This window comes from Micromys minutus (assembly GCF_963924665.1).
Source record: "Micromys minutus genome assembly, chromosome: X".
NCBI lineage: Eukaryota > Metazoa > Chordata > Mammalia > Rodentia > Muridae > Micromys > Micromys minutus.
In genome coordinates, this window is record NC_137970.1 from 76,356,494 (window position 1) to 76,384,044 (window position 27,551).

General features: G+C 42.3%; 2 protein-coding genes across 2 annotated transcripts; both read right to left on the bottom strand.

Annotated features, from left to right (window-relative positions):
• Nucleotides 1-6,584: 6,584 nt before the first annotated feature.
• On the bottom strand, nt 6,585-7,652 carry LOC308415039 (thymosin beta-15C-like; the record flags this gene model as incomplete). Its single annotated transcript, XM_080910154.1, has 2 exons — nt 6,585-6,622; nt 7,553-7,652. 2 exons carry the CDS (start codon nt 7,650-7,652, stop codon nt 6,585-6,587), a joined length of 138 nt encoding a protein of 45 aa, XP_080766280.1.
• An 8,561-nt stretch (nt 7,653-16,213) lies between these two features.
• SLC25A53 (solute carrier family 25 member 53) lies at nt 16,214-17,155 on the bottom strand (the record flags this gene model as incomplete). The annotated part of the gene is made up of 1 exon (XM_080911028.1): nt 16,214-17,155. The coding sequence occupies exon 1, from the start codon at nt 17,132-17,134 to the stop codon at nt 16,214-16,216; it is 921 nt and encodes a 306-aa protein (XP_080767154.1). The 5' UTR covers nt 17,135-17,155.
• Between the last annotated feature and the right edge of the window lie 10,396 nt (nt 17,156-27,551).

The window sequence follows — 27,551 nt, forward strand, 5'->3', positions numbered from 1 at the left end:
TTATGCAATGTAGAACAAAACTTTCTTCATCTGGGGTGGCAGTGGTGGCAATAGTAGCAGAAGTGCCTTGTCTTCTATTTGAGGTTTTTCAGAACATCTTCTTGAACTCTTGGGAAATGAGGCCCTCTTTAGAAGATGTGGCAAGGACTGGATCAGCCACAACCCATCGAAATGCAGGTGTAGCTGTGAAGGGACCCATCACTATTTTCATTGCTCTGATGTCAGGAGCCCACTTAACATCTGACTGCCTAGCATATCTTGCAACAAGGTTGTCAGCTACTAGTAGGTGCTTAATGTGATTGGTTTGTCCTTCTTCTGCAACAGGCTGACTAGTCACCTAAAATCTTTGTTTCCTTTAACAAAGAAAGTTTAAGGGGTTGGAGAGATAGTTCAGTTGTTAAACGCACTTGCTGTGTTGCCATGAGGTCCAAATTTGAGATCCTGGCCAGGTATTCTGTAAATGCCTGTATCCCTAGTTTCAAGAAATCTAATGTCCTCTTCTTTTCTCTGCACATGTACACAGGAACATATATTCATAGTCACAAGTGTATGATTCTCCAGCTCAAGGGGAGGCCCCAAGGCCTGACACCATTACTGAGACTATGGACTCCTCCCAAAAAGGGCCTATCATGACTACCCTCCAAAAGACTCAAAAAGCAGCTGAAAGAGTCAGATGCAGATATTTACATCCAATCAATGAACAGAAGAAGCTTCTGACCCCTGTGATTGAATTAGGGAAAAGCTGGAAGAAGCTGAGGAGAAGGGCAACCTTGTAGGAGGACCAGCAGTCTCAACTAAACTGGACCCCTAAGGTATCTTAGACACTGGACCACCAACCAGGCAGCATACACCAGCTGATATAAGGCCCTCAACACATATACAGCAGAGGACTTCCAGGTCTGGGCTCAGTCAGAGAAGATGCACCTAATCCTCAAGAGACTGGAGGCCCCAGGCAGTGGGGAAGTCTGGAGAAGTTAGGGGCGTTAGGGTGCAGATATCCTTGTGGAGACGGGGGTGGTAGATGTATGGGATGTGAAATAGTCAGAGGGTGGACCCAGAGGGGATAAAATAAGGAGTATAAAAATGATTAAATAAATATTTAAAGATAAATAAATACTAGAAGAAAACCTAAGGAGGTTAACTACATCCAGGAAATAAATATTTTTACAACGGTGAAACCAAAAGAAGGGAAACACAAACACACACACAATACCACCACCAATATCAAAGTGACAGGAATTAACAATCATTGGTCTTTAATATCTCTCAATATCAACAGACTCAATTCCACCAATAAAAAGATAAAGGCTATCAGAATGGATGCAAAAACAGAATTCATCATTCTACTACATACAAGAAATACACTTCAACATCAAAAATAGGTATTACCTCAGAGTAAATGGCCAGGAAAAAAGATGGAGTAGAATTTGAGGGAAGGGCCAACCAATGAGTGGCCCAGCTTAAGACCCATGCCAAGAGAGAGAGCCCACCTCTGACACTATTAACAATATTGTGCTACACTTGCAGACAGTAACCCCGTATCGTATAACAGTGATCAGAGGCTTTACCCAGTAGCTGATGGAAACTGATGCAGACACCTGTAGCCAGACATTATTAGGCAGATCTTGGAGAATCCTGCGGAAGAGGCAGAGGAAGAATTGAAGGAGCCAAAGAACTCAGAATCACCACAAGAAAACTAACAGAATCAACTAACATGGGCCCATAGAGGTTCATAGAGACTAAACTGTCAATTAGAGACATGGGACTGACCTAGGCCCTCTGCACATATAGAAAAGATGTGCCGCTTAGTCTTCTTCGTGTAGTGCTCCTAACAGTAGGATTAGGGGCTGTCTATGACTCTGTTGCCTGACTTTGAACCCCTTTCTCCTAACTGGGCTGCTTTGTTTAGCCTCAATAGAAGATGTAGCTAGTATTACTGTAACTTGATATGCCAAGGCTAGTTGATATTCATGGGAGGCCTCTCCTTTTCAGAGAGGGAGAGGAACAGTAAATTAGAGGGTAGAGGGTGGGAGGAGAGGAGGAAAGGATATCTGTGATTGTGATACAATGTAAATAAATCAACAAAAATTTGTTTCTTTATTATTTGGGGATCAGGCTTTTGTGCCCAATATCATGATGCACAGGAGGAGGGAGGTCAAAGTACTTTTTAAAAGTTTTTATCACTTTACATCTCAATATCAGTCCCCTCTCCTCCAAATATCCCCTCATGCAAATCTTCCCCCTATTTCCCTCCCCTTCTCCTGAGAAGGGGAACCCCCTCTAAAGGCATCACACTCCCCTCCCTGTTCATCAAGCCACCGCAGGACTAGGCACATCCTCTCCCACTGAGGGCAGACAAGGCAGCCCAGTTAGGGGAATGGGATCCATTGGCAGGCAACAGCTTAAGGGACAGCCCTTGCTACAATTGTTGGGCGATCCACATGAAGATGGAGCTGCACATCTGCTACATATGTGCGGGGAGCCCTAGGTCCAGCCCGCGTATGCTCTTTGGTTGATGGTTCAGTCTCTGGAAACTCCCAAGGGTCCAGGTGAGTTCTCCCAAAATGACAACTTTTGAAAGTCAGTTCATTCTTTCCACTGTGATGTAGACTACAGCAGCCAGCTTTACACGGGTTCTAGGTTCAAACAGAGCTATCTCCCCAGCCTCCTGCTGTATAGGGTTTTTTTTTTTTTCCTTACAGAGTCCTTGGAGTATAATAGCACTGGGTAGCATGAAGATGGCTTGTCTAGCTCTTTGACAGTCCTTTTGTTCAAGGCCATCAGGACAACAAGAGAGAGTCCTATAGCTGCCAGTTCTGAAATCAAGTTGCCCTATCCTGAAAAACATTTGCTTAAATTTAGGAAATTAAATATCATGGGAATACTTCCAGTAACAATTTAAAGAGCTTATCATTAATACTCAGTAATTCTAACAAATTCCAACAGTACTTAAACTTACACTATAGTCTCCTTTCTTTTTGTCTCATCTCCAGATCTGATCAAAATCTTCAGAGGGAGAGCAGAAGGATTCTTATGTATTAAGATGGTTTTTAACATTTATCAAGTTTAGAACTTTCTTAGTTTCAGTTTTCTTACAATATTTAGATGCTAGTGTGAGTGATTTGGAGGTATTTGGGGAAAACTAATATCAACCAAATTCTGTATGAAACCTCCTTAGAGAAAGTCAAGTGAATGGGAAGTGCTTTTAAATTAAGAGTATGTCCTTCAAGCATCTATAATGAGTAATACATTTTAAATAATTGTAAATATGAAAGGAAACCAGGCACGGCAGTACATACCTGCAATCCATACACTCAGAAGAGTAAAGCAAGAAGATCATGAGTTTGAAGCCAACCCATGAAATGAATACTAGGCTAATATTGACCACACAAGAACACTGTCTCAAAAGCAGGAAGCATGTGTGAAAATGTCATAATTGAAGCCATTACATGTGTTAACTTAAAGGATGATAATGGCAGGAAAATAGAATTTAGAGCAAAAAAGGATTTAGGGATTAAGAATCTAAGAGACAGAGACCATCCTTGAAGTAATGATCCTACATGGCCAGATTTCAAAGATGTTTACTGTGAGACTGTTAAGGATCAAGAATAAGGATAAGAAGGATAATAAGGATAATAAGGATAAGAAGTTTTGTTGCTAATGTGATGCTTGCCTGATAAAGAGATTAAAACTACCTTTTTTTTCTCCTGCAAAATGTAATGCTGTGATAAAACCCGTTGAAGGAAGCACGTTGAGAAATACGCACACATAGTCAAACAGGTACTTTTAAACACAAATGCTTTCTTCAAATACCAGTGATCAAAACTAGAATCACATAATATTTCAAAATAATGCCAATGTGACTCTTCTAGCTTATTCATACTTATCCAATTCTATGTATTTTTTAGTCCTTCAATGTGATAAAATGCCCAAGACAGACCTACTCTATAGAAACTTGCATAGAGGCAATGTCTGTTTTGGCTGGGTTTGTAGAGGTTCCCAGGATAACTCAGTTCTGCTGACCTAAAGCCTGTACCAAACAGTGAAAGCTGGTAATACTAGAGTGGCCACTAACTAAAACATTGGAGTTCAAAGATGAGAGAGAGTAAGTAAAGGGAGTGGCCCAGGTCCTAATGTGTCTTTCAAGGACACACTTTTTTTCTGTTTTTATTAATCATTCCATTTGTTTATATCTCAAATGATATACCACTTCCAGGTTACCCATCCACAAACCTCCCATCCCACATCCACCCTCTCCCCCTCCCCTTTGCCGCTATAAGGGTGCTCCCCCACCCCAGAACCCTTTCCTGCCACACCCCTCCAGCATCCCCCTACACTGGTTCATCAAACCTCCACAGGACCAAGGGACTTCCCTCCCAATGATGCCAGATAAGGCCATCCTCTGCTACATATGCAGCTGGAGTCATGAGTCCCTCCATGTGTACTCCTTGGTTGGTGGCCTAGTCCCTGGGAGCACTAGGGGGTTGACATTGTTCTTCCTATAAATGGAACTAGAAAATATCCTGAGTGAGGTAGTTCCAACACAAAAGAACACACATGGTAAGCACTCACTGATAAGTGGATATTATCCCAAAAGCTCGGAATACCCTAGATACAATCCGAAGACCATATGGAGCTTAGGAGGAAGGAAGACCAAGGAATGGATGCTTCAGTCCTGCAGTGAGGGGGCAACAGGACAATTGTGGGAGGTGGAGGGAGAGGGAACCTGGGAGGGAAAGGGGAGGGGAGGAAATAAGGGGGGCAGTATCAGGTGCTGGAGGAGACAGGAGAGGGGTACAGAGGGTCAGGAAATTGAATAAAAATATGTAGCAGTGGGGGATGAGGAACTGGGGATAGAAATGCACAGTGAAGGGGAGATAGAACGTGTAGAGACCACTTCCAGTAGATAGGGATGGCTCCTAGTCGAGGGATGGGGTCACACACCCATCTCAAAGATTTTAACCCAGAAATGTTCCTGTCCAAGGGAAAGACAGGGACAAAAATAGAGCAGAGACTGAAGGAAGAGCCATTCAGGGACCACCCCACCTGAGGATTCCATCCTGTCTGCAGACACCAAACCCTGACACTGTTGCTGTTGCCCAGAGGCACTTGCTGACAGGTACCTAACGTGGCAAGGACACATTTTTAATTCCTAAACTGCTTCTACAAGCCTGCATCTTCTAAAGGTCTCACAGCTTCCCAATAATGATACAGACTGCCCGTCAATCTTTTAATAAACTGGCTTTTTAAAGACCCTTATAACTTGATCAGTATTCTAAACTTTTCCATATAAAGTTTTGCGATCTGAAACTATACATCACTGGGACAGATGTGAGAGCAGCCAAAGTCCCATCAACCCCTAGGTACGTAGTCCCATCATACGTACATGAAAGTGATTTAACTAGAACCAGTAATCAGCTTCCCGAGTATTCAGTCCCCAGAAGGGTTTGTTGTTATTTGTGCTGTTGCCATGTTTTCGGTTGTGACAATTTAAGGATATAAGTTCTTATACATCCTTAGAAAGGAAAAAGCAAGTTGACATTTTGGGTCACAAATATGTAACCGTTTAAAAAGAAGATATGTAAACTAAGATCATAGTCTGTGTGGTTATTCCTGGGAGGTGGAAGCCCTTCCCTCTCCCCATGCCTGTCCTGCTGCTTTTTCTTAAAACCCTATTTAACTTCTACTAACCTGATGAGAATGGCTCCCAAAGGAACTAAATTAGCCAAACATTGGGAGCTAAAAAGACGCACATGAACTGGGGAAGACACGTTTAAATCAACAGCACTTATGTTCACTGAACGAATCAAAAGGCTTGATTCTTAAGACTGTAAAGTCTATTTAGTGCAAGGAGCAGAACAGAGCTTGAATAATATAAGTCATTTGCAAAAATTAAATTCTCAGTGTACCCTCAGCAGAAGACTGTTGTCTTTAACTAGGATGTGTTTCATCAAGAGTCTCCTGCTGCCTCCCCACCCAACTCCAGGTTTAGGTGTTTCCATTAAGTTGAGAAATAATTTTAAGAAAGCATAGTGATCTTTCCCTATCTTATAGAGATCAAGTTAAGCCCTATGAAAATGAAGGCATCGGTCTGCACCACTGCCTCGAACTTCACACATGTGCAAACTGCTAGAGAGGTTTTCTTCCAACCATTTTTAATCAAATCAAGTACCCGTGTGCAATTCCATCCCTTAGATGACAAAAGTGTACCATAGGAATCTTGTGACTATACTTAATGTTAAAGTAGAAATGAAAATAAAACAAAGGAGCTGAAAAAGCACACAATGTCACAGAGATGATAAAGCAGTTGAGGTACCCAGTGTAGGTTAAAATTGCCTTTCAGCAAGTAAAAAAGCCACATGCACCAAGGCCAACAAAAGAGTGTTAATGAAAGTTACACACCAGTGAGCAATGGAAAACAAGTTTAATGATTGGCGGCAAATGCTGACCTTTCAGCCGGGGTAGTAACATAATCTATCAGGAACTACATAAAACGTATACATAGCACTTATGTTTACAGAAACATGCCTAAAGCTAAGATTATCAGTCAATGTTGAAGTTGCTCTTGAAAGGAGAATCCCATTTTATAATCTTTGATTATATTCCTTCTCTTGCTGGATAGCTAGGGATAAAAAAGAAACAAAAGTACTGTTAGCAGAGAATGTTTCTAATATGTCGAGTGTCTTCCCGGAGTTTAAACAGAGCTTGGCTATTGTGAACTAAGGCCTGGGGTTTGAAACCCAGCACCATTAAGAAGAATTCTGTGCTAAATCATCAAATGGTTATCATACTTGCTTTGTATTCAGAATACTAAGTAAGGCAGCACTCATAAATCCTCACAAAGTGTTACTGAGTACACAGCAACCATTTCAATAGCCATTAGAATCTGGATCAACTATAGGTTTCATATCCCATTTGAGATAGATGTATGCTGCTGCTACTGTTTGAGGCTAAATGAAGTATTTTGTTCCAATATATCTATTATAGTCCAAAAAGGAAACTATACTTTAAAACCATTTTGTCTGGTTTTGGACTCTCAGATAATTTTGGTGTAAGAGAAAGCAAAGCATGCCACAGCATTTGTGAAGGATTTTTTGGAAATTCTCCAGGAAGGTGAAAATCTGGGGAATACCAGTGATCCCTCAAGTCTGGGATCATCAAAGGTATTCAAGATCTAAACTTACTCCATTTACAAAAGATCAGAAGTACTGGCACAGTTCATTAGAGGGACAAGATCACACTCAAATTTGTCAAAGCAGAAAAACACCACAAGTGTACATCGTGGGTTTTTTTTTTTGTCAATTATTCCAAGATTAATTTTAAGGTAATTTTTGTAATTTTCAACAGGAAAATAGTTTTTTGTTTCTGTATACTACTGGTGTTTGTCATGCAGGAACTACTTACATATCCCCAGTAACAAAATCAGCTATTGGATATTTTAGAATGTTAAGTATGGTGGGACACCATTATTTACTCTGTGAAAAACTTAAAAGAACACAGATTTGTTAACTGACTATACCAACTTTCACTACTACAAACCCCCATTACTTACTTTCTTTAGATGGAAGAGTATTTTTTTCTTCAGTGTTAGTTTTCTTCAACTTTGATTTGTCAAATGTTTCAACTTCTGACAAGTCTGGTTTATCACTCATCTTGACTAAAAGAAAGACAATAAAAGTTACCCACTAGAACAATGATCAGATTATGCGTCACAGTAAAAACACATATTTACTATCAGTGAATAATATTTCACATGGTGTTTTTCAACAGGATGATAGAAAGTCATGTTTTTCTTAGAGTACTCTAATTGCAAAGCATTAGCCCATTTCTGGTGGTAGTAAATGACAGCAGATAAAGATGCTCTAGAAACCATGATACTCTAGGAACCGGTGGTGGGGGTGTGGGGGTGGGGCTCAATTTAAAATTCCCAGCAAAGTTAAAGTAGAAGCGACAAGCATTAGAATATAGGGACAGAAGAGCAAATAAATGGCTAGATTTGACTAGGGGTGGCTTTTTAAGAGAAGACAGGAGGTACTATCTGAGCATCTTCACCTTCTAGTCAATGGCTTTTAGGGTATTTAGGAATGGTGGTGAGCATCACACAGAAACGGTGTCATCACACAACGCTGTACTTCTAATTGAATGATGAAAATCGGCTTATTGGAGCATTACAATAAGAATGAGAGGGGATTACAAGTCTCTCGAAATACCTTCTTGTAGCCTTAGTATAGGGGGAAATGGGCTCAGACTCAGAACTTTAGCAGAGTGAAGTAAGCCAAATAGAGTTAAGGTCCACTTCAACCAGTTTTCACTGTGACTAGGCATGATACAAAGGTATGCATGGCAAAATCCCTGGTGTCCTCTAAATTTCACAAGTGTGTCAGAAACAATAGGAAAAGACCCCAAAGATTAGAAGGCAAAATTCTTTGCCACCTCAGTGGGGTGGGACACAATCTATTAACCAACGTAAACTGGAAAATTCTTGTTCCCTAAGCTTCCACAGGGCTCAAACACGCCACCACTCAATCAAGGTCCTCTTCTACCAAGTGAACAGCTCCACACTCAAAGCTGGGAAACTGAGATTCACACATTTGTAACCACAGGGCGGGGCCGAGGGGCGAGAGCTAACTCTAGAAGGCCTTTTCCCACACGTCCAACCCTCCTTCCAGCCTTCACTAACTCCTTGGAGCTGCTCGTCCCTCTGAATCTCCCAAAGTGGGGACCCCACCCCCACCTCCACCACCACTACCAGGACCTCGCTCTGCCCCAGCTAGAAAACCCGAAAACGCTAGCGCACGCGCCAGCAGCAGCCACTGTACCTGACCCCAGGAGGGCCACACTTTCTCACCTGCCCTCCAAGGTTTGTGTCAGACCAGCAATTTCGTCCGCAGCTATCTCTGGCCCAGGCTAGTATTCCCGGGTGCAGTCACAAGCTGATAAAGTCTGCAATTGGTCCCGCCCCTGTACCCAACTCGCCTTTTACAACTGAACAGATGGTCTTGATGTAATCCCTACAAAGGCCTCTTTGATTGGCTAACAATTCCCGGCTTGCCATCTTGCCATGCCCCCTTCCCCTCCCCGTGTCTAGCTTTCTGGACGGCAGTCTCTGTTCCGTTTGCCTGTAGCCCACCCATAGCAGGGCTTGATGGAATCGTGGTTTAAAAAAAAAAAAAAAGGGGGACGAATCATTGACAAGGTTCAGTTCCCCTCATCTTCCACAGCTTCAGCCCTGGGGTCCACAATCCCTTCTTTACAAATACATACATTCCTCCGCCCACTTAGGAGCCTCACATGAAACAGCTATTTGTTACCCAGTTAGATTTTTGTATCTGGGCTTCGAGGGGAAAAAAAGATTTTAAGAGCTAGAGGCAGTGGATTGCTACCGTGTTTTCTGACCAGTTATGATTACAAGTATATGGCCTGATGAAAATTAAATCAGACAATACCCCAACATGGAGGGGCGAGGAGCACCAGAAGTCCTGCCCCTAGCTGAGAATTACTGACAGATGTTTGTTTTTGGGAAAGGGAGAGCCAATTTTCTTAAACCATGAGGTCCCTGAGAGGCTACCCATGTTCCAGCAGATGGCCCGACTCCCAGGCACAAATTGACAGCACTAAATGGAAGAAGAAAATACATAAAATGGGGTAATCCTTGTAATGAAGATAGAAGAGGAATCAGAAAGGAGAGGATGGGAAGGTGTCCTTGTTCAAAACACATACATGGGCATAAAATTCTCAACCATCAGGAAAGACAACAATAATAATAGTAAATGGTAAAACACAACTTTTGGGAAACAGAACTACAATGTTTACTGAAAATCAGTTACTGATAATATTGTGAAGAATGACAGCCTACTATGGGCACCAAACATCCTTGTATGTTATTATTCTAGCTAGAGTCCTCAGAGAAGAAGGATCCTCGGTTGAAGAAATGCTTCCGTGAGATACAGCTGTAAGGCATTTTCTCATTTAGTAATTGATGAATGAGTGCCCAGGCCATGGTGGGTGGTGTCAGCCAATGGGTGGTACCATCCCTGGGCTGATGATTCTGGGTTCTATAAGAAAGCAGGTTGAGCAAGGCAGGGGAAGTAAGCCAGTAAGCAGCACCCCTCCTTGGCTTCATCAATTCCTGCCTCCAGGTTCCTGCCCTGTTAGAGTTCCTGTCCTGACTTCCTTTGGGGATAAACAAAATGTGGAAGTGTAAACTGAATAACCCTTTCCTCCCCAGCTTGCTTTCTGGTCATGGTGTTTCTTTTCATCACAGCAATGGAAACACTGACTAAAGCATTGTAAATGCCCAAAAAACGTAGAGCACTGATAACTTTTTACCTTGATTATTTCCTAGGGTCATATTTTCAACAAGTAACCCTGAGGGATGAGAAAACATCACTCAAACAGAATACTTTATATTTCCTATAAAGGCAGCAGACCCTTCAGAATTACCATCCCTTTCTTGTAACTAAACCTACTGGTTTACCTTATTTTTCATTCTCTCCTTTATTTTTTATTTTGATGCAAAACAGCAAATGTGGCCACATCGCCATGTGTAATACGTGGAATCTGTTTGTTCTTGTAGATGGAGAGCATGACTAATGTAAGAAGACTTTCCCTATGACCCCAGTACTTTCCCCTATTTTTTATGATTCCAATTTTACTTTATTTTTATTTGAAAAGTACATACACTTAAAATTGTAGCAATTGCCACATTTTAAAATTATCCCTTGCAAAATAGGTCCCAGTCCCTGTTTTTGGATTGTCTTGTAAAACATTAATCAATTCTATTTATTTACTTTACATCCTGACCCCAGTTTTCCCTCCCTCTTCTCCTCCCAGTCCTCTTCTACCCAACACTCCCCCCATGCACCACTCCTCCATTTCTCTTCAGAAAATGGGAGGCTTCTCATGGATAGCAACCCGCCTTGGAATAGCAAGTTGTAGTAAAGCTAGCTTCATTCACTCTCATTGAGGCTAGATAAGGCAACCAGTTAGGGGACAGGGATCCAAAGGCAGGCAGCAAAGTCAGAGACAGCCATGGATCTCGGTCATTGATTGGCCCTTCTTTCAAATCCTGTCCCATCATTTACCCCAGCACATCTTGTAGACAGGACAAATTGTAGGGATAAAGTTTTGTGGCTAGGTTGGTGTCCCAATTCCCACATTGGAAGTCTCGCCTGGTTACAGGATATGGCCAGCTCAGGCTCCATATCCGGTCACTGCAAGGACTCTTAGTTAGGGTCATCCTCATAGATTCCCAGGAGTTTCCATTGCCTTAAAATTGTAGCTCGTCCCAGAGAAGTCTCCCATCCTGATTCCAGCACTCTTTTCCGCCATCCCTTCCCCACTTGAGCCAAGACTTCTTTTTGAAGATACAATATAAAGCCATGGTATGAGGTCACCAACTTAGACATGGAAAACAATGGATCAGGGCAGCACTCTAGTTGACTCAAGGATATACAAATGCTTCATATTTGATAAAATTTTAAGAAAGGCTTCTCAACAAATGATATTAGGATACCTGGATATTTATCGAGAAAATATAAATGTGGACATCTAGCCTCATAGCTTGTACAATGTTAGGGTTGAACCTAGGGCCTTGCACGTGCCACGATCCTCACATTTTACACAAAATTAATTCCAAATATATTTAAAGAAATGGATTTGAAATGAAAAAACTAAGGATATATATTCAAAGAATAATTTCTTCTCAGAGAACACAGACACTTACTGTGAAGAGAGCAAAGGATTGAGGTTAGAACAAATACCCCAGTAAATAAATTTGAAAAAGTGACAAAATTTCAACAGAAAAACTGGCCAATGTCTTGAGTAAAAGATTAACAAAAGAAGAGATCCTAATGTCCAACAGGCATGTGGAAATATGCTCAACATTATTAATAATCAGGAAAAAAGTCAAAGCAGGAGACTTTATTTTACTGCCATTGGGTTGGCCTGCAGGTGGAGCACCAGGAACTGCTGAACAGGGTAGACATTTGTGGGTGCTGTTAGAAAATGTTAGACAGCATTCAGTTAAATTGAAAGTATTCTCACCCAACAAACCAGTAATTGCACTCTTAGAAAAATATCCCACAGAAACCTGCATGTAGACACGTAGTTCTTTATGGCTGAATCAAACTGTGTATAATTTTTCTTATTTTTATGTGTTGATGTTAAACTCTAGATTTAATATGTCTTTAAACCAATATAGGTGTTTATGAGCTGATTATTTTGCTGATCTTAAGTTCTGAAAGTAATTTTTCAAATATAAAAATCACTAGATTATCATCCCAGTGAAATATTAATGTTGAAATCTAAATTCACTGGCCAATAATAGTAGTCACAATTTTACTCAGAAGATTTAAGTGGAAAAATGATAGGTCTATGTAATTTTACAATATTTCTTGGGTCTTTATATGATCCACTTTTTGAAAAAGCATATAAATTGTGCCATGCTTTCGTTGTAAAGATTTGTAATTCCATAACTTCAAATTTCAACACTTACAGGTAAAATTTATGTATAAATCAATTAGTGTAAACTTAAGCAACTGCCACAAATTAGTCTTAAAACGTGTCATGTAAATTTTCATTTTATAATATTTTGCAAGAGGGGTTGAAGCTGTTGCTCATTTAAAGTGCTTGCCAAGCATGTACAAGGCTCTGTCTGGGTTTGAGCTCCAGTACCACACAAATGGGACATGATGGTGCACACCTGCAACCCCAGAATTTGGGAGATGGAGGCAGAAGGCAGGAAGACCAGAAGTGTAAGGTCATCCTTGTCAGTATAAAGTTCAAGGCTGGCCTGGACTAGAAACTCCAGGTAAAAAAAAAACTATTTGATAACAACCCCACTTTATGCCGGTTTCTTTTTGTGGTGTGTGGGGTGTCCTTAAGGATTCTATATAAGGTCTGAGAAACAGCCCAAAAGAATTATCAGAGAGATAAAAAAAATTGTCCTTTATAAAAACTTAAATATATTAATAGTATATCTATAACATTGAAAATGAATTATTGGCTAAACATTATGGCGCAACCTTTAATCCCAGCATTTGGTAGATGCAGGTGGATCTCTTAGTTCAAGGCCAGCCTGGTCTATCTTTTGTTTGTTTGTTATGTTTTACTTTGTCTTTTGTGGGTTTTTTTGTTTTTTTTTTTTTTTTTTTGTTTTGTTTTTTTTGTTTTTTGTTTGTTTGTTTGATTGGTTGGGTTTTTTTTTTTTTTTTTTTTTTTTTTTTGAGATAGAATTTTTCTGTGCAGCCCTAGCTGTCCTAGAACTCACTCTGATTCAGAGATGTGCCTGCCTCTGCCTCCTGAGTGCTGGGATTAAAATCAAGTGCCAGCCTTATCTATAGAGTAAGATATAGAACAGCGATGGCTACAAAGACTCTGTCTCAAAAAGAAGCAGTGCGTGTGCGTGCAGTTTCTTGTCTAGGAAGAAATGTTTCTCTGTGCATAGGCAGAATGCTTGCTCATATAATATAGCAAATGAGATAAAATGTTAATAAGTGGGGGTCTGAGTTAAAAACACATAGATGTTCTTTAAACATGCATAAAATTTGTCTATAAGCTCAAATTTATTTCTAAATAAATTGTTAGAATGAAGAAGAGGATATGGACTGAGAGAGCAACATCTGTGAATTCGCAGTGTACTTGGAGATAAATGCATCACTTGGATAAAAATATTGGAGAATGGTGCTAATTATTTCTCTTTAGTTTGTTACACATCTTTGTGAAAAATATTTTCTCTTGGAGGTTAGACATAAACATAACCAGCTGCTGTTCTGATTTTCCTTTCTTTGTCTGAGTATGTATTGTACTTCCTTGAATGGACAAGCATTGATATCCATCAGGATCCATGGAGATTTGGTCCCAGGACTCTCTGGGAATACCAAAACCAGTCACTTCTGAAGTCTCATATTTTTAAATATTGTATAATTGTATTGGCATAAAACTTTCCACCCAATATGTTTTATTGTTTTATTTTTATTTGGGTTTATTTTTCATTGTGTGGGGAGGGAAGTGGAGTTGAGTCGCAATCTCATGCAGGCCAGTCTGTCCTGGAACTATGTAGCCTAGGATGGCCTTGAACTCCTGATACTCCCACCATCACATCCTGAGGAAGGCGATTACAGATATGTGGTACCATGGCCTGCTCTATCCCATATACTTTAAATAATTTCTACTTTATTTATAAAATTGAATACAAGGTTAAGTGTTCTGAAATTGATTGTTTTATGTATAAAAAGCAAAAGAACTGCAAATGTTTAATACATATGTAACCCCCACCAAATATTTTCTATCCATAATGCACAAATGTGGACTCTGCAGGTAAGAAAGGCTAACAATACTGCCCCAGCCCACTGATATCTACTATTCGGAAGTTCATCTGTAGCTCTTCAGCAAGGCCATTTTCTGTTGACCCTCTTGGCAAATAAATACTAGTATTTTTATGGCCTACCATCCTGACTTTAATTCCTGTAGAATTCAGTGATAGATTCTCATCACTAGGCAAATGGGTATTTATAAAAGACAATTTTGGTTCAGTGAGGATATGTAGGCAGGGGAATTTATCACGGTAACATGTATGAAGCAAGAGCTCCAGCACATGCCATCCTGGGATTCTGTTTGCGCAGTTTTGTCATGTTGTAAATGCCACAGACTCGCTAAATATTGTGGGTGAACATAATTTTATTATCATTGTTATTGGCATTGGCATCATAATTAGCACAAAACTAAATCCACCATTAAAAGAAAACAAACACATCCCAAAGGCATGTGTCCTGTTTACAATGAGTCAGTAATGTTATCTTCATGTAATGGGGATAGCACCCTGAGGATAGAGACCCTATCACAGCTTGATAATCACTTCGACAATTCACCAACTCTACTGAGCACCTAGGCACAATGGAGGATTTAAAAATGCATACAAGAATCCCTGCTCTCAAGACGTTTACAGACTAGTAGGAGGTATTGAAGAACATCAAGAACATTAATTAGGGCCACATGGGATCAGTGACATGAGGGGACCAGTGCATGTGGATGAGCTGCTAAAAAGGATATCAGAAAATTAATGCCACATTCAGGTTTTGTTTGGGTGGGTAGAGGAGTGGCTCCATACAGACAGTGGCATTGGAGCTGGACTCTTGTAAACTGGAAACCTTTTACGGAGGGGGGAGCGGGGGGGGGCAGTGCAAGTGGAAAGAACAGTGTGGGGCAGAGGATGTTCTTGGGTAAATTTATGGAATGTTTGGGGAGGGAGAAACACTTCACCTAGCTGGCTTATGCAGTCCATGCATATGTGGTTAAAAATATGCAGAAAGTTATATGGGGTCCATATTGGCAATGGCTCTGTGTGGCAGGCGAAGATCATTATACTATATAGCTGTCCACATCAACAGAATTAGCGATTAATCATGAAGAGATATGTTCATGCTAGTTCCAGGTTTCTTATAGGAACTTAAATGGTTTGTAGGCAACATAATCATATGTGTGTGTGTGTGTGTGTGTGTGTGTGTGTGTGTGTGTGTTTATGTATATATATACCAGATAACACCAAACCACCTATAGTAATGATATTTTTCTCTATTTGGCATGTAATTAAATTAATTAAATTTCTTGCTTCAAAGCCTATTTTCCTTCTATCCAGGCACCAACTGTTTTTCTTAGCCCCATGTTCAGCCATCAGTTCTTGTGGCATCTGATGGCGGGAGTGAGTCTAATCTAGGATTTGTAATCAGAGCAGATACCCAGAAAATGGGACCCCTAGCTTGCCATGAGAGTGGCTGTGGTAGAGGCAGTGATAAATGTCAGGAAAATATAGGCATTGCTGAAATTTTCCTCAAATCTAACGTAGTTTTTTGAACTTGAAGTTCTACTCATTTTGCTCAGGACACATAGAAGGACCCCAGAATCACAGTAATGAGTAGAGTCTTCTTTTAAAGTTTCCTCTTAGTTAAAAAAAATCCTTCTGGACTGCAGCTTATTTAAGGGCTCCAGGTTCTGAGGCTACTGAAGCTGTGTATAGACTAGGGAGACCTTCCTTGACCAAGGAATCCTGGTAGGCTCCATCTGGGACTAACAGGTGAAAAGGTAGGAGGCTCTCCCATGCAGTGACAGTTTACAGGTAATGGTTGTTTTAGATAACCAAGCCAAAGAAATGTACTATCCACAACCAACAAGGAAAGACTCAGAACAAAGATAACCATAGGCGGACTTCCTTTAGTCAGTCTTTCATCTCTTTCTTGGTGTGAGACTTTCTCTGCAAGAAGTCATGGATAGCAGTGGTGAGGCCCCACGTCACACTGGACCTGAGGATGATCAGGGATCCTCCTCTATAAATCAACAGGACTTTTCTACCTCGACTGTCCCACACATCTTGGGCAGAGGCCCAGAGGCTTGGCATCCTCTGCCAGCCAATATGAGACTGCATATTGGCAACTAGCACAATCAGAGGATACAGAATCAGGCAGGTGACCGTCCCATTGACACTACCAGACACCAAAGCAGGAACCCAATGGGGCAGGCCTTGTCTTGCCAAGCCATCCTGGATAGGATCCTTGAAGGAGAAATAGAGAGCACTTCCCAGGCTGTTTCTGACAAGGACTGGCCAGAAACCCCGATAATAGCCCAGTGACAGCCTCCCCCAAAGCCCATAAGAATTGAATTCCTTGAGAATGCTGAAGGTGCTAGGGAAGCAAGCTTGCTTTCGAGCATCCTGAAGCACATTCTGTACTCTTTCAAAGGGGCTAAGTGCTACAGCTTCTACTACACCTGACATGAGCCCCGCAGTCCAGCGCTGTCCGAGAGAGTGTGGCCCAACCGGGGAAAGAAAGCACAGCAAACTATCGTAAGTGCCAAACAACAGAGTCCCTTGGAGGGTCTTGGAGAGAAGAGGAGGGTAGATGCCCCTGTAGAAGTACTGAGGGCCTTCGTGCCAAAGCTGTCTCACAGCCTCTGATACTGCCACAGCGTGGATCTGCTGCCGGAACACAACCTTATAGATAGGAAAGGTCAGGAAAGTAGACATAAAGTTGGAAATCGCCCCAAGGGTGTACGCCTGTGACTGCCAGCTTTTCTTTCCTGGAACTTCTGCTCGTGTCCTGTGTTGAAGCTCCTTCCCAGCAGAGTTGTTCTGTTCCTCCATGCTGAACACAACTGGACACAGATGGAAGAGGCTAGCAAGAGGAGACAAGACGTTAGGCTAACCATTTAAAAAACCTTGACGAAGGTTTTCCTGATTTGGTCTGGCATGGAACTATGAGAAACTCGGGTGTCGGGAAACACTTTTGAGGGTTTCAAGAACAAACACGCTCTTGGAAGTTAATAATTCATCAACCTTAAATGAAAACCTAAATTTATTTCCCTTGCCAGTGCTCGGTAACCTTGGTGACACAGTAAAATCCAAACATTCAAGGAATTATAATTAAGAATCATAGAAACGGGAGGGGGAGGGGGTGGGACTGTGGGAAAGGGATAACATCTGAAATGTAAATGCAGAGAATTTCCAATAAAAAATTGGGAAAAAAAGAATCATAGAAATAAGGAAACCTATTACCTTTAAAACTTGGCATTTTGAAAATGTCCCTGCATGCATGTACAGATACACCCTCAGAGGCTAAAGGAGGACATTGGATCTCCTGGAGTTACAGGCAGTTTGAGTCACCTTGATGTGGGGTTAAGAACTGCACCTTGGTCTTCATCTGAGCTGCTGCTTCACCCTACAAACTTTGGAATTTATTACCTACTGAACATGTAAGTTGTTTCTCTTTCCCATACTACATTTTACCATGCTACGGGTTGATCCTAGGCCTTGTGTGTGCCAAGCGAGTCTACAATCAGATTCAAAGCCTCCAGTTCACAATTTTTTTAGTGTGTGTGGGATATGTTTATGTTAGTGCATGTTTGTGAGGATGTGTATGTTTGCAGGTATACATGTCTGTGCCTGTTTGTGAGGATGTGTATGTATGCAGGCATCCATGTGTGTGTGCATGTGCATACATGTGCATGGATGTGCATATACTAGTAGAAGATAGAAATTTATACCATTTGTCATCCACAGGTCTCCAACTTATTTTTTTGACACAGGGTATCTCATTGAGCCTGGGGCTTACTAATTTGGCAAGAATAGCTGAGCAGACAGTTCCAGAGGTCCTCCTGTTATCGCTTTCCCAGCTCTAGGATTACATGCAGGTGCCACCATGCCTGGCATTTTTATGTGGATGCTATGGATTCAAGCTTGGACCCTCATGCTTGCAGAACAAGCCCTTTACTGACTCAGCCCTCTCCCCATCAACAGGTAGTAAAAAGTTGCAGTGTGAAGCTTTCTTTCAAAGTCGGTTGTAAATTAGGGGGTGAGAACCTCCCCCGCAACTACCCCTGTAGCTTCCTGTCCTAAATATAGCTGTCCCATGACAACACCCTACTCCTTCAGAATTGGAGGAAGGGAAGAGCAGCTGCTTCTGGAAGTTCCTCCATGCTATGAAGCCCAGCACCTGGCAATTTTCAAGTTTTATCTTTTGTATGTATAGCTACAGGATACAGCAGAGTTTCTCATTTTGTGCTCTACTGACATTTAGCACAAGATTGTTCTTTATTCTTACTGTATGTTTTAGCCACAAAAGGGTGCCTGGCTACTACTCACTGCAAACCAGAATCACAAGTCATGTCCCACATATGTAAGAATCAAAACAGCACCATCAAGGCATGTAGCTCAATTGACAGAGTGCTTTCCTGGTGTTCATAAAGCCCTGTGTTTAAGCCTTATCACCATATGAACTGCACACAATGGTGCATATATGTAACCCATCATTGGGAAGTAAAGACATGGCGATGAGGAGTTCAAGGCCATCCTCAACTACTTATCAAGTTCAAGGGAAAACATGAGACACCTCCCCACCACACATACACAGTTAGAAAAACTTAAGACATGGAGTAGTAGTATTAGATGCAATTTGAGGGGTTAAGGCACAAAAGAAAAACTTACAATCAAGAGCTAGATGTGGTAGCACAGACCTGTCTGAGATACTTGGGAGGCTGGGGTAAGAAATCACTTGAATCTGAATTCCAAATGCTGCCTGAGCAACATAGTGAAACTCCGTGAGGAAGGAAGGGAGGGAGGGAGGGAGATGAGGGAGGGAGGGAGGAAGAGAAGGAGGGAGGGAGAAAAGGAGGGAGGGAGGGTTTGTACAGGTATGAGAAGAGAGAGTGTACAGTAGTGGCCACTGTCACATCAGGGAAAGAAAGTACATGGCTGGCCAGATACAAACAAGAATGAAGAGAGCACATACTGATCAAGAAGGAAGGCACAAACAGGAAGTCTAGCCGCAAATGTGGAGAGCAAGTTTCACACAAAACACTGTGGTCTAAGGCTGTGGCTCACTTAATAGGACAATGAGCCAACCAGGCTGAAGCCCCGAGAGTAAGGAGTAGAGTCTAGGTGTTGCATTCAGGCTGCACAGCCTTCCCTGGGATTCCGCACTCACAACTGGCCTTAGAGTGCTCCTCCTAGAATCGTCCTTCTTGACCCTGCCTGGCCCCAGCCTCTTGTCCTGTCCCATTCCTATCCCCACAGTATCATTTTGCAGTCCCCTTTACTGATGCCACACTCATTTCTTGGTGATGGAGAAGGCTCACCCTTCTGTGTTCTGCCCATGAACATCTGCCCTGCTCCCAGAACTTCGTGTTGTCCTAAAGCCTCAGCTGCTTTCTCCTTCAAGGCCATGAGGGGACTAGAAGGCCTGTGTTCCTGGGATCCTTTGACTGAGAATTTGCCAGAGCCAAAGGTTGGGGAAGCATTTTTTACATCCATGAAGAATAATTCTGGGCACCTGGCAGTCACTTCCATATATCAGGAGCCAAATGGGGACCCCCTCCCCTACCTCTTCCTGCCTAGGTCACTCAGACCTCTAAAGTGACAGAAGCCTGGAACATTTCACAGCTCTCGATTCCAAATCTCACCTTGGCCTTAATAAGGAAAAGTGATGATATAAAAGGTTTTCACTTCATCTAACCCTGATTTCAGTAACATTCCAGTTCTTGCCCACATTATTATATATTGGCAGTCTGACTCAGAAGGAAAAGGTTTAGCTTTGTAAGCTCTGGTTCTGTTATCAACATCTTATAGGACTTTGGAAATTGAATGACCTCTTAGAACATCTTTTACTTTAGTTGTATGATTATCAGGCAAGGAATGCTGTTCTGTTGGCATCCTCCAAACTATTCTCTCACAAGGGCTCAGATGTGGGAGATTTTGTACCTGTGGTTGATAATGGCATTGCGCTTTTGTACCATGAATTCCCTTTACCATTTATGTCAATAATTTTGAGGGATTAAAAGTGAACAGTAATTAAGAAGCACCATACTTTAAATATTTCATATATCATTTCATAACTCTAATTACTTGTATTTTACCCAGGGAAGAAAGGTCATGTTTCTCTTATGAATTTTTTTCTCTAAAGATACTTAGGGGAATAGATCCAAAACTGAACTCTGCCTTCATTGCTTACTTAGCTGTGTGATCTGGGTGAAGGGCAGAAAAGTTGATGTCTCACATTCATCAGTTCTAAAGAGACAATAAGGTCTATAACACAAAATGCTGGTATAAAGAATAGTGACAACATGAGATAAAGTTGCTAAAAACCTATAACTTGGTGACTGTGTATTTTAAAAGTGTCCAAAAAGATTGTTCCCAACATCATCATCTGTCTTCACAGAGTACACGTTCCCAAAGACCAGCTAGAGCCAGATAAGTGGCATGCTGGGACATATCCACTATTCCTATGCATGCCAGGTAAGAGCCTTCTTTTATGAATTCAAAAGCTCAACATAATCCTCCAGGAGAACCTGGCACCTTATTAATTTCAAAGTATGGGATGGAGAAGGGGCTTGGAGGTTGCCTTGAACAATCATCATCTAAAAACCCTATGATCTGTCTCCTATGTCTACAAACCTAATCAAATGAGCATATGGGAACTAAGACTTTCCTGGATAGTCTAGTGAAGATAGGTATCATGGGTAGGCATCCTATTAATCAGCCCTGCACATATCTGTTCATCTGGGGAAATTCTCAGCCAGCCCTTTGGTCAGTTAAAAAGCACATATCAATCATCTTTTAAGTCATGGGCAAATTACTATGGATCTAAAGATGGATTAGGATTCACTGCTACCTGTTCTCAATGGCATGAGAATTTAGTGGGGTAGACAGTTCAGCAACGGACTAACTCACACTGGAAAACAAAATAAAAATAACATGGTCAAAGAAGATAAATAAGAACCATGTATTTTACACAGGGCAAGGGAAACTCAGTGCTGGTGGGGATGTAGAGAAAACACATCCATTATATACTGTTTTGGGAAATGTAAGCTAGCACAACACCACGAATATATGAGTATGAAGGGATTTCAAAAAAGAAAAAAAAATAGATGGCTTAGCTCTTCCACTCCTGAGTATATACCTGGAAAAAATTCAATGGGCCTACCAAAGAGACATCTAAATTGTTCCAGTTTGCTGCCACATTCTCCACAATGATTATTACAGAATCGGTCTAAGTACCCATTAACAAATGAATAAACATGAATTGTGTAGATTAGTAAATGAAGTATTATTTCATCACACACCACAATAAAGAGCAAACCCTATCATGTACAGCAGGATGGAAGAAACTCAATGATGCTGTGCTAAGTGGAATTAGTCAGGAAGAGGACATCAAATAGAGCATGCTTTTATAAAGTGGAAACTTAAAAAATGTATACTTGTAAGTAGAAGAGTAATGGTTAGGAATTGGGAAGGTAGGGGTACAAGAAGGATGGTTCGATAGGATGGTGCATGTTGTATTCTTAGAAAGCAACATCACTCTGAAATCATTCTAATGCTAGAGATCTGCAAAAGTCGGGAGTCATTCTCTCCATAGGAGTTTTCAAGACTTCCCAGTACACTAAAATGTGCCATTAGTATGTATTAATAAACATGTTCTCAGGAAAGAGGCAGAACCAGCCTTCAATAAGTTACCTCTTGTTATGGGGCTAAGTGGGAATAGGTGTTTTACACTGAGGAAGAGACCTAAAGGACAAAAACCAATGTTGGCAGGGATAGGTGCTTCTAGAACAACTGGTTCTCAACCTGTGAGTCACGACCTCTTTTTGGGTTAAAGGACCCTTTCACACGGGTCACCTAAGATAATCTGCATATCAGATATTTATGCCATGATTCATAACAGTCACAAATTTTCTGTTATAAAGCAGGAATAAAAATAAGTTTATGGTTAGGGGTCACCACAACATGAGGAACTGCATTAAGGGGTCACAGCACAGGAAGGTTGAGAATCACTGTCTTAAAACATAAGACCTTCTGGGGGCCCCCATAAGAACACAGGATGTTTTTCTGCAAGGGCACTTTATCTGGTCCTGACTGATCTTCGGGAATATATATTCTGTGAAGACAAAATGGCCTACAGTGCTAATCTAGTAGATGGTTTCATAAAGCAAAACAAAACAAAAAACCCAACCCTCCCAACACCCCCACACACACCCCAACAACAACAACCAAAAAAAAAAAAAAAAAAAAAAAAAAAGAGCAGATGCTAACACAAGGAGTCATAAAGAGAACCATGTTTATTTTCTCCACTGATGTAAGTTAGAGAACATTGTTGTCAGACAACCCTAAGTTTTCATTCTGCTCAGCCATTACCTGACTTTATGACCTTGGTCAATTCTTTCCAACCTAAATATTATTACTGTTTTAATTTATATTTCTTTCTTACTTTGGTGGAGTGGGTGGCACCCTGTCCTTGTGGATATCAGAGAAGAATTGGGGCCCTCAGTTCCCTTCTTCAGCCCCATAGGTTCCCAGACTGAGCCCCGGGGATCAGGCTTAGCCATCTCTTTTACCAGCAGCCATCTCACCCCCTGCATCGCTATTTTAAAAGTGACTTTCATGAAGACTTCACATAATCAAGAATGTTAAGAGCCTGTGCTCTACATTTCATTTTGTAAGTGAAGTGGTAGCAGCAAAGCTCAAATCATGGTAAAACTAACATGTTCTAATGGCTGTATTCGGATCTTCTATTAGAATGCTTTCTTTTTATCCTGTTTTTTACTCCTCATCAATGTTAAGGATCAAAATCAGGGCTATTATTTACATACTAAGAAGATACTCTTCTTCCAAACTTCATCCCCAGCCCTGAAGGATACATTTATGCTCCCCCCAAAAAAATGAGAATGGAAAGTACTCTCATGGGTTCTGGAGTTGGGTGGCCCTGGGCTAGCATCCCGGTGGTTCCACTTCCAAGTAGTGCAGCCTTATGCAAGCCACTTCACCTCCTTGAAACTCAATTTCCTACACTGAAAAATGGTGTGTGATGCCTGTGTCGGCAGGGCTGCCGAGAAGTTTAGATGAGATAACCAATGGAAAGTTCCTGGCACAGAGGAGGCCCTGCTGCCAAAAGTAGCCACTATTATTTCATCTGAAAGCTTTGCCTCAAGCTTTTAAGGCTCATTTGTCAAAATCTGAAGATGTGGCCTCATTCGAACCATCCTTTGGTGAACACTCCCATCCACGTGGCCAGAGATAAGAGATGTTCTGCATCCCAAAGGATTTCGCTAGTAACTTTGCTCTAAAACATTCTTGCTTCAACCTCCAAACCTATACTCAATCCATTCTTCTCATTCTTTTTTTAATCAGAACGCTCAAGTCTCTACTTTAGTTCCTTGCTCTTACCCACCTGGTCCAAAAGAACATCTACTTTGGTGATGAAGCCAGTGGAAACACAGAACAAGGGTCTTCTTCCAAGTTGCTGACTAACATAACATTAGGTAACAGAGCAAGATATGAAGGGAGCCCACCAGGGACTCATAGTCCCAGCCCTAATTCTGCAAGGTGAACTGACTGCCTGCCTCCTGTGTACCTCCAATGCACTCTACTTTACCCCCACTGTTTACCCCCAAGAGAAAGACTTCAACATCAATAAGGAAGGTGCTTCCTTCCAAATTTGGATTGCTTGTGTAATTCTAACTACTCCCGTTGTACAGAAGAAGGCAGACAGGAACAGGTGAAACACCTTATCAGGTTGAAGCCAAAGCCAATGGCAATCGCAGGGTTTCAAATGGTTCCTGTGCTTCCAAGCATCACGAGTCCAGTGCAAACCCTACAGGGGTCTCCTAGCCACCATCTACATGGGAGAAGTGTTATCTGCTGTCTAAGAACCAGAAGCAGGAAAAAAAAATGAAGCGGGTTTTCTAGCCTCTGACTTCACAGCCCATTCGCTTTGGACAGCCTTGCAAGCCGTTTCCATGGAGTTGCTCTTTCTCTGGAACCACTGATGCAAAGGAGAGTCTCCAGCAAAGGAGAGTCTCCAGCAAAGGAGAGTCTCCTGAAGAGCTCACAGAAGGGCAACCTAGCAACCTAACCTTGAGCCAGGAAATGAAAGCGCTATATCAGCAGCAGAGAGCTGTGGTGTGGGGGTTATGTCAAATGGTGTTTTGTTTCTCACACTTTGTCCTCAAGCAGGTGTTGGAAGAGGAAGATGTTATGAAGATTGTAGGGCAGCGAGTGATTCTTAACTGTTTGGAGGCCACGAGCCCACCTGAAAATTTATATAAAGCTATGGTATCAGAAGAAGTGGTCAAATTCTTTTCGTGCAGTTTCAAAGAAGGACTTGAGGTAGGAACTTCGGCTCTGGGATTAAGTTTCATGGCAAATAGGCTATGGACAAATGTTGAAGTGGCAGAGCCAGTTTCTGATCGCCTTCAGCATGGTGTGCTGTTTAGAACAGTGGTTCACAGCTTCTCTATAACCCAGAATCAATTACAGCAACAGTAAAATACAAATGACATGGAGCGTCCCCAGTGGAGGTGAAGCCAAATCTCCAGAGCTGGAGCCCAGGAAAGTGCATTTCTAACAAGCCCTCAACAGCGATTCTGAGGTAGCCAGCTGGGAGCCCATACTTTAGTTTGTAGCACGAATTCTGGATTGACAGCTCTGGCTTCACCCTGTCATTTTAGGCAAGTCATCTCTGAGTCCTATTTCCTTTGGTGGTCATACAGAAACGCTGCCATTTTTTTTTATAAACAAGGTGGTTTATAGTAGTGTAAAACTGGGAGCAGAAACGTGCCTCAGTTTCCTCCTTGGTATAATGCATATCATTAAGGGTTGCCTTTCTCTTCTTTCCCATCTTTCCCCCCTCCTCTCTCTCATCAGTACCATTTTATTAGCAAAGCTGCTGAGATCGTTTGTGGATATGTATGTACGAGTGAAAAATGCTCTCTCTGGGTAGCCCAGCACAGGGCAAAGTGTTGGCATCAACACAGAGGAAAATGCTGGCACCAACAGAACAGCTGACCGAGGTGCAAAATCCGACGCTGTTAGCTTCTTTGTGCACGATATAAGACAGGATGTCTAAGCTCCTGGTGGCTCAGTTTTCTCATCTGCAAGTTGCAGACATCAGTCCTTGGTCATTAATTTTATGGAGCCCTGTACTGGTCCTCTGATCCTCATTTTGGCTTTTCTCCACTAACCCTTAATCTGGCACTAGAAAGGGGGTGTTTAAAGGGTGTAACCCTTGAGGCTAGATGCCAGGGCTTGGGTGAGAGCTGTTAATTTTGTGCTTCCTACCCATACTGCCTAGGTGCTTACATCCCCCTCTCTATTAAATGGGTACACTGCTGCGTTTTAGCACAAGAGTGATGAGAATAAACGAGATGTCCGTGCAAGAGCGCTGGCCACACAGAAAGCGCTCAGCAAATGCTATCCCCTTCCCCCCTATACAAAGGTGAAGAACTTTCATTGTTCGCTTGGTTTCGATCCCACCTCGTGTTTTAGGTATCTGGTCGCAAAGCCTCATCGGACGGAAGCCAAAGCAGAAGGCGATAGGAAGAAGGGAAGAGAGGGGAAGCTACAAACTCACGAATGAAATGTAAATGGGCCAGGTCCGTGAGTCCAAGCTGCACTTGACGCCGCGCCCGCTCCCGCGCCAGTCTGCCGCAGCCCCCTCCAGCAGGTTCCCCCCTCTGGCAGGCATTAGCATCCTGGCCCAGGCTTTGCAGGGAGGCCGCCCCTGCACACTGCTCATTGGCCACGCCACTACCTTCGTCACTCTCTTTTGTCTCAATGGGCAGAGCTAAAAGCAGCCGCCGCGGCTCTGCAGGCTGAACTGAAGGCGGGGACAGCTGCAGCTGCCTTGGTAACCGCGACTGCGACTGTGCTACCCCTGGCTGGGCAGCCCTGCAAAGAGCCTAGCCAGACAGCTCGGAGGCTGAGACGCCATCCGCCATCCTTTCCCCTGCAGGCCCTAAGAGGTGAGACAGCTCTTCACAGCAGACCCTGAGTATCCTCTACCCATCTACGAAGGTAAAAAAACGGGAAGTGTGACCGCTTAATGCGGAGATGGGAGGATGAAACCTTAATATTTTAGGCTTCAGAATTGGCAGCTTCGAGGCAAGGAAATGAACACCTAGCGGTTGGGCTATATGGTGGTATGAGGTGCGTTTCCCCTGAATGCTACCTAGGATTTGCCTAGATTGGAGAGGGTTTTTTTTTCCCCCCCAGGGAGGTAGCGAAGGACAATGCGTGATGATTCACAATCCGTTTGTCCGGAAGCCCCCCTTCTCTCATCTCTCCTGGGATAGAAATAGAGGCGGGAGGGTATGCAATTTCTCTTCTTTTTCTCCATGCCAGCTCATCAAAGCCGATCTCAAGCGTGAATTCTGTGTGACTGACTGCAGAGCTGGTAGGCCGCTGTTTTCCCCGGGTGAAATGGATTGGGGGAGGGGTGGGTCCTTTTGGCTTTTATTCTGAAGGTAAGGTTTTTTTCCCTCCTGGCGACAATGGAGTCTGTGAAGGCATGAGACTGCTGACGTCTCAGACCCTTTTCCTCCCTTCCCTTTTGCTGTGGCGCAGTATAAACTAGAGGCCCAGAGGACCTGGATCTGAGAGCCTGCGGTCAGGGATCAACCATACCCGGACAAGAACTATTACGAAAATCACCTGTTGCAGAAGCTAGGCTTGAAATAAAGGTGGAGGCCAGTTTCTGAGCTAAGGTAAGAATCGTAGAAAAGGGGAGAGGGGAGAGGGTGGGGGAGGGACTTGCTACCTAGTATATTTAAGGCCTTATTAACGTAATTCTGTAAGGTTTAATCTATTGCTTTCTGTTTGAAAGCCTAGTAGGGGCTCCAAAGGCTGACGTAGCTAGAATTCCAAGCAACAGTTGTTTACTCTCCTAAAGAACAGACAGTGGGGTGGGGTACAGTAGGGAGGGAGGAGATGTGACTGACAAAGGCACCCCACTTGCACAGAGAAACTATTGCTCCTCAAGGTTGTGGAGTGCTGAGTGGGTTTAGGGTAGTGGGCAAGATTGTAGAAAATGTGATTGTTTCTAAGTCCACTGCGTTATTGAATTTATTTATTTATTTATTTATTTATTTATTTATTTATTTATTTATTTACAGTTCCTACCCAAACGCAAGGAAGATACGCCGGGGAACGCTGCTTTGAAGGCTTCTGCAGATTGGGCTGTTAGCAGAAAGTCCAAGCGCCTTGTATTCACATATCCAACTGTTGTCAGGCAGGC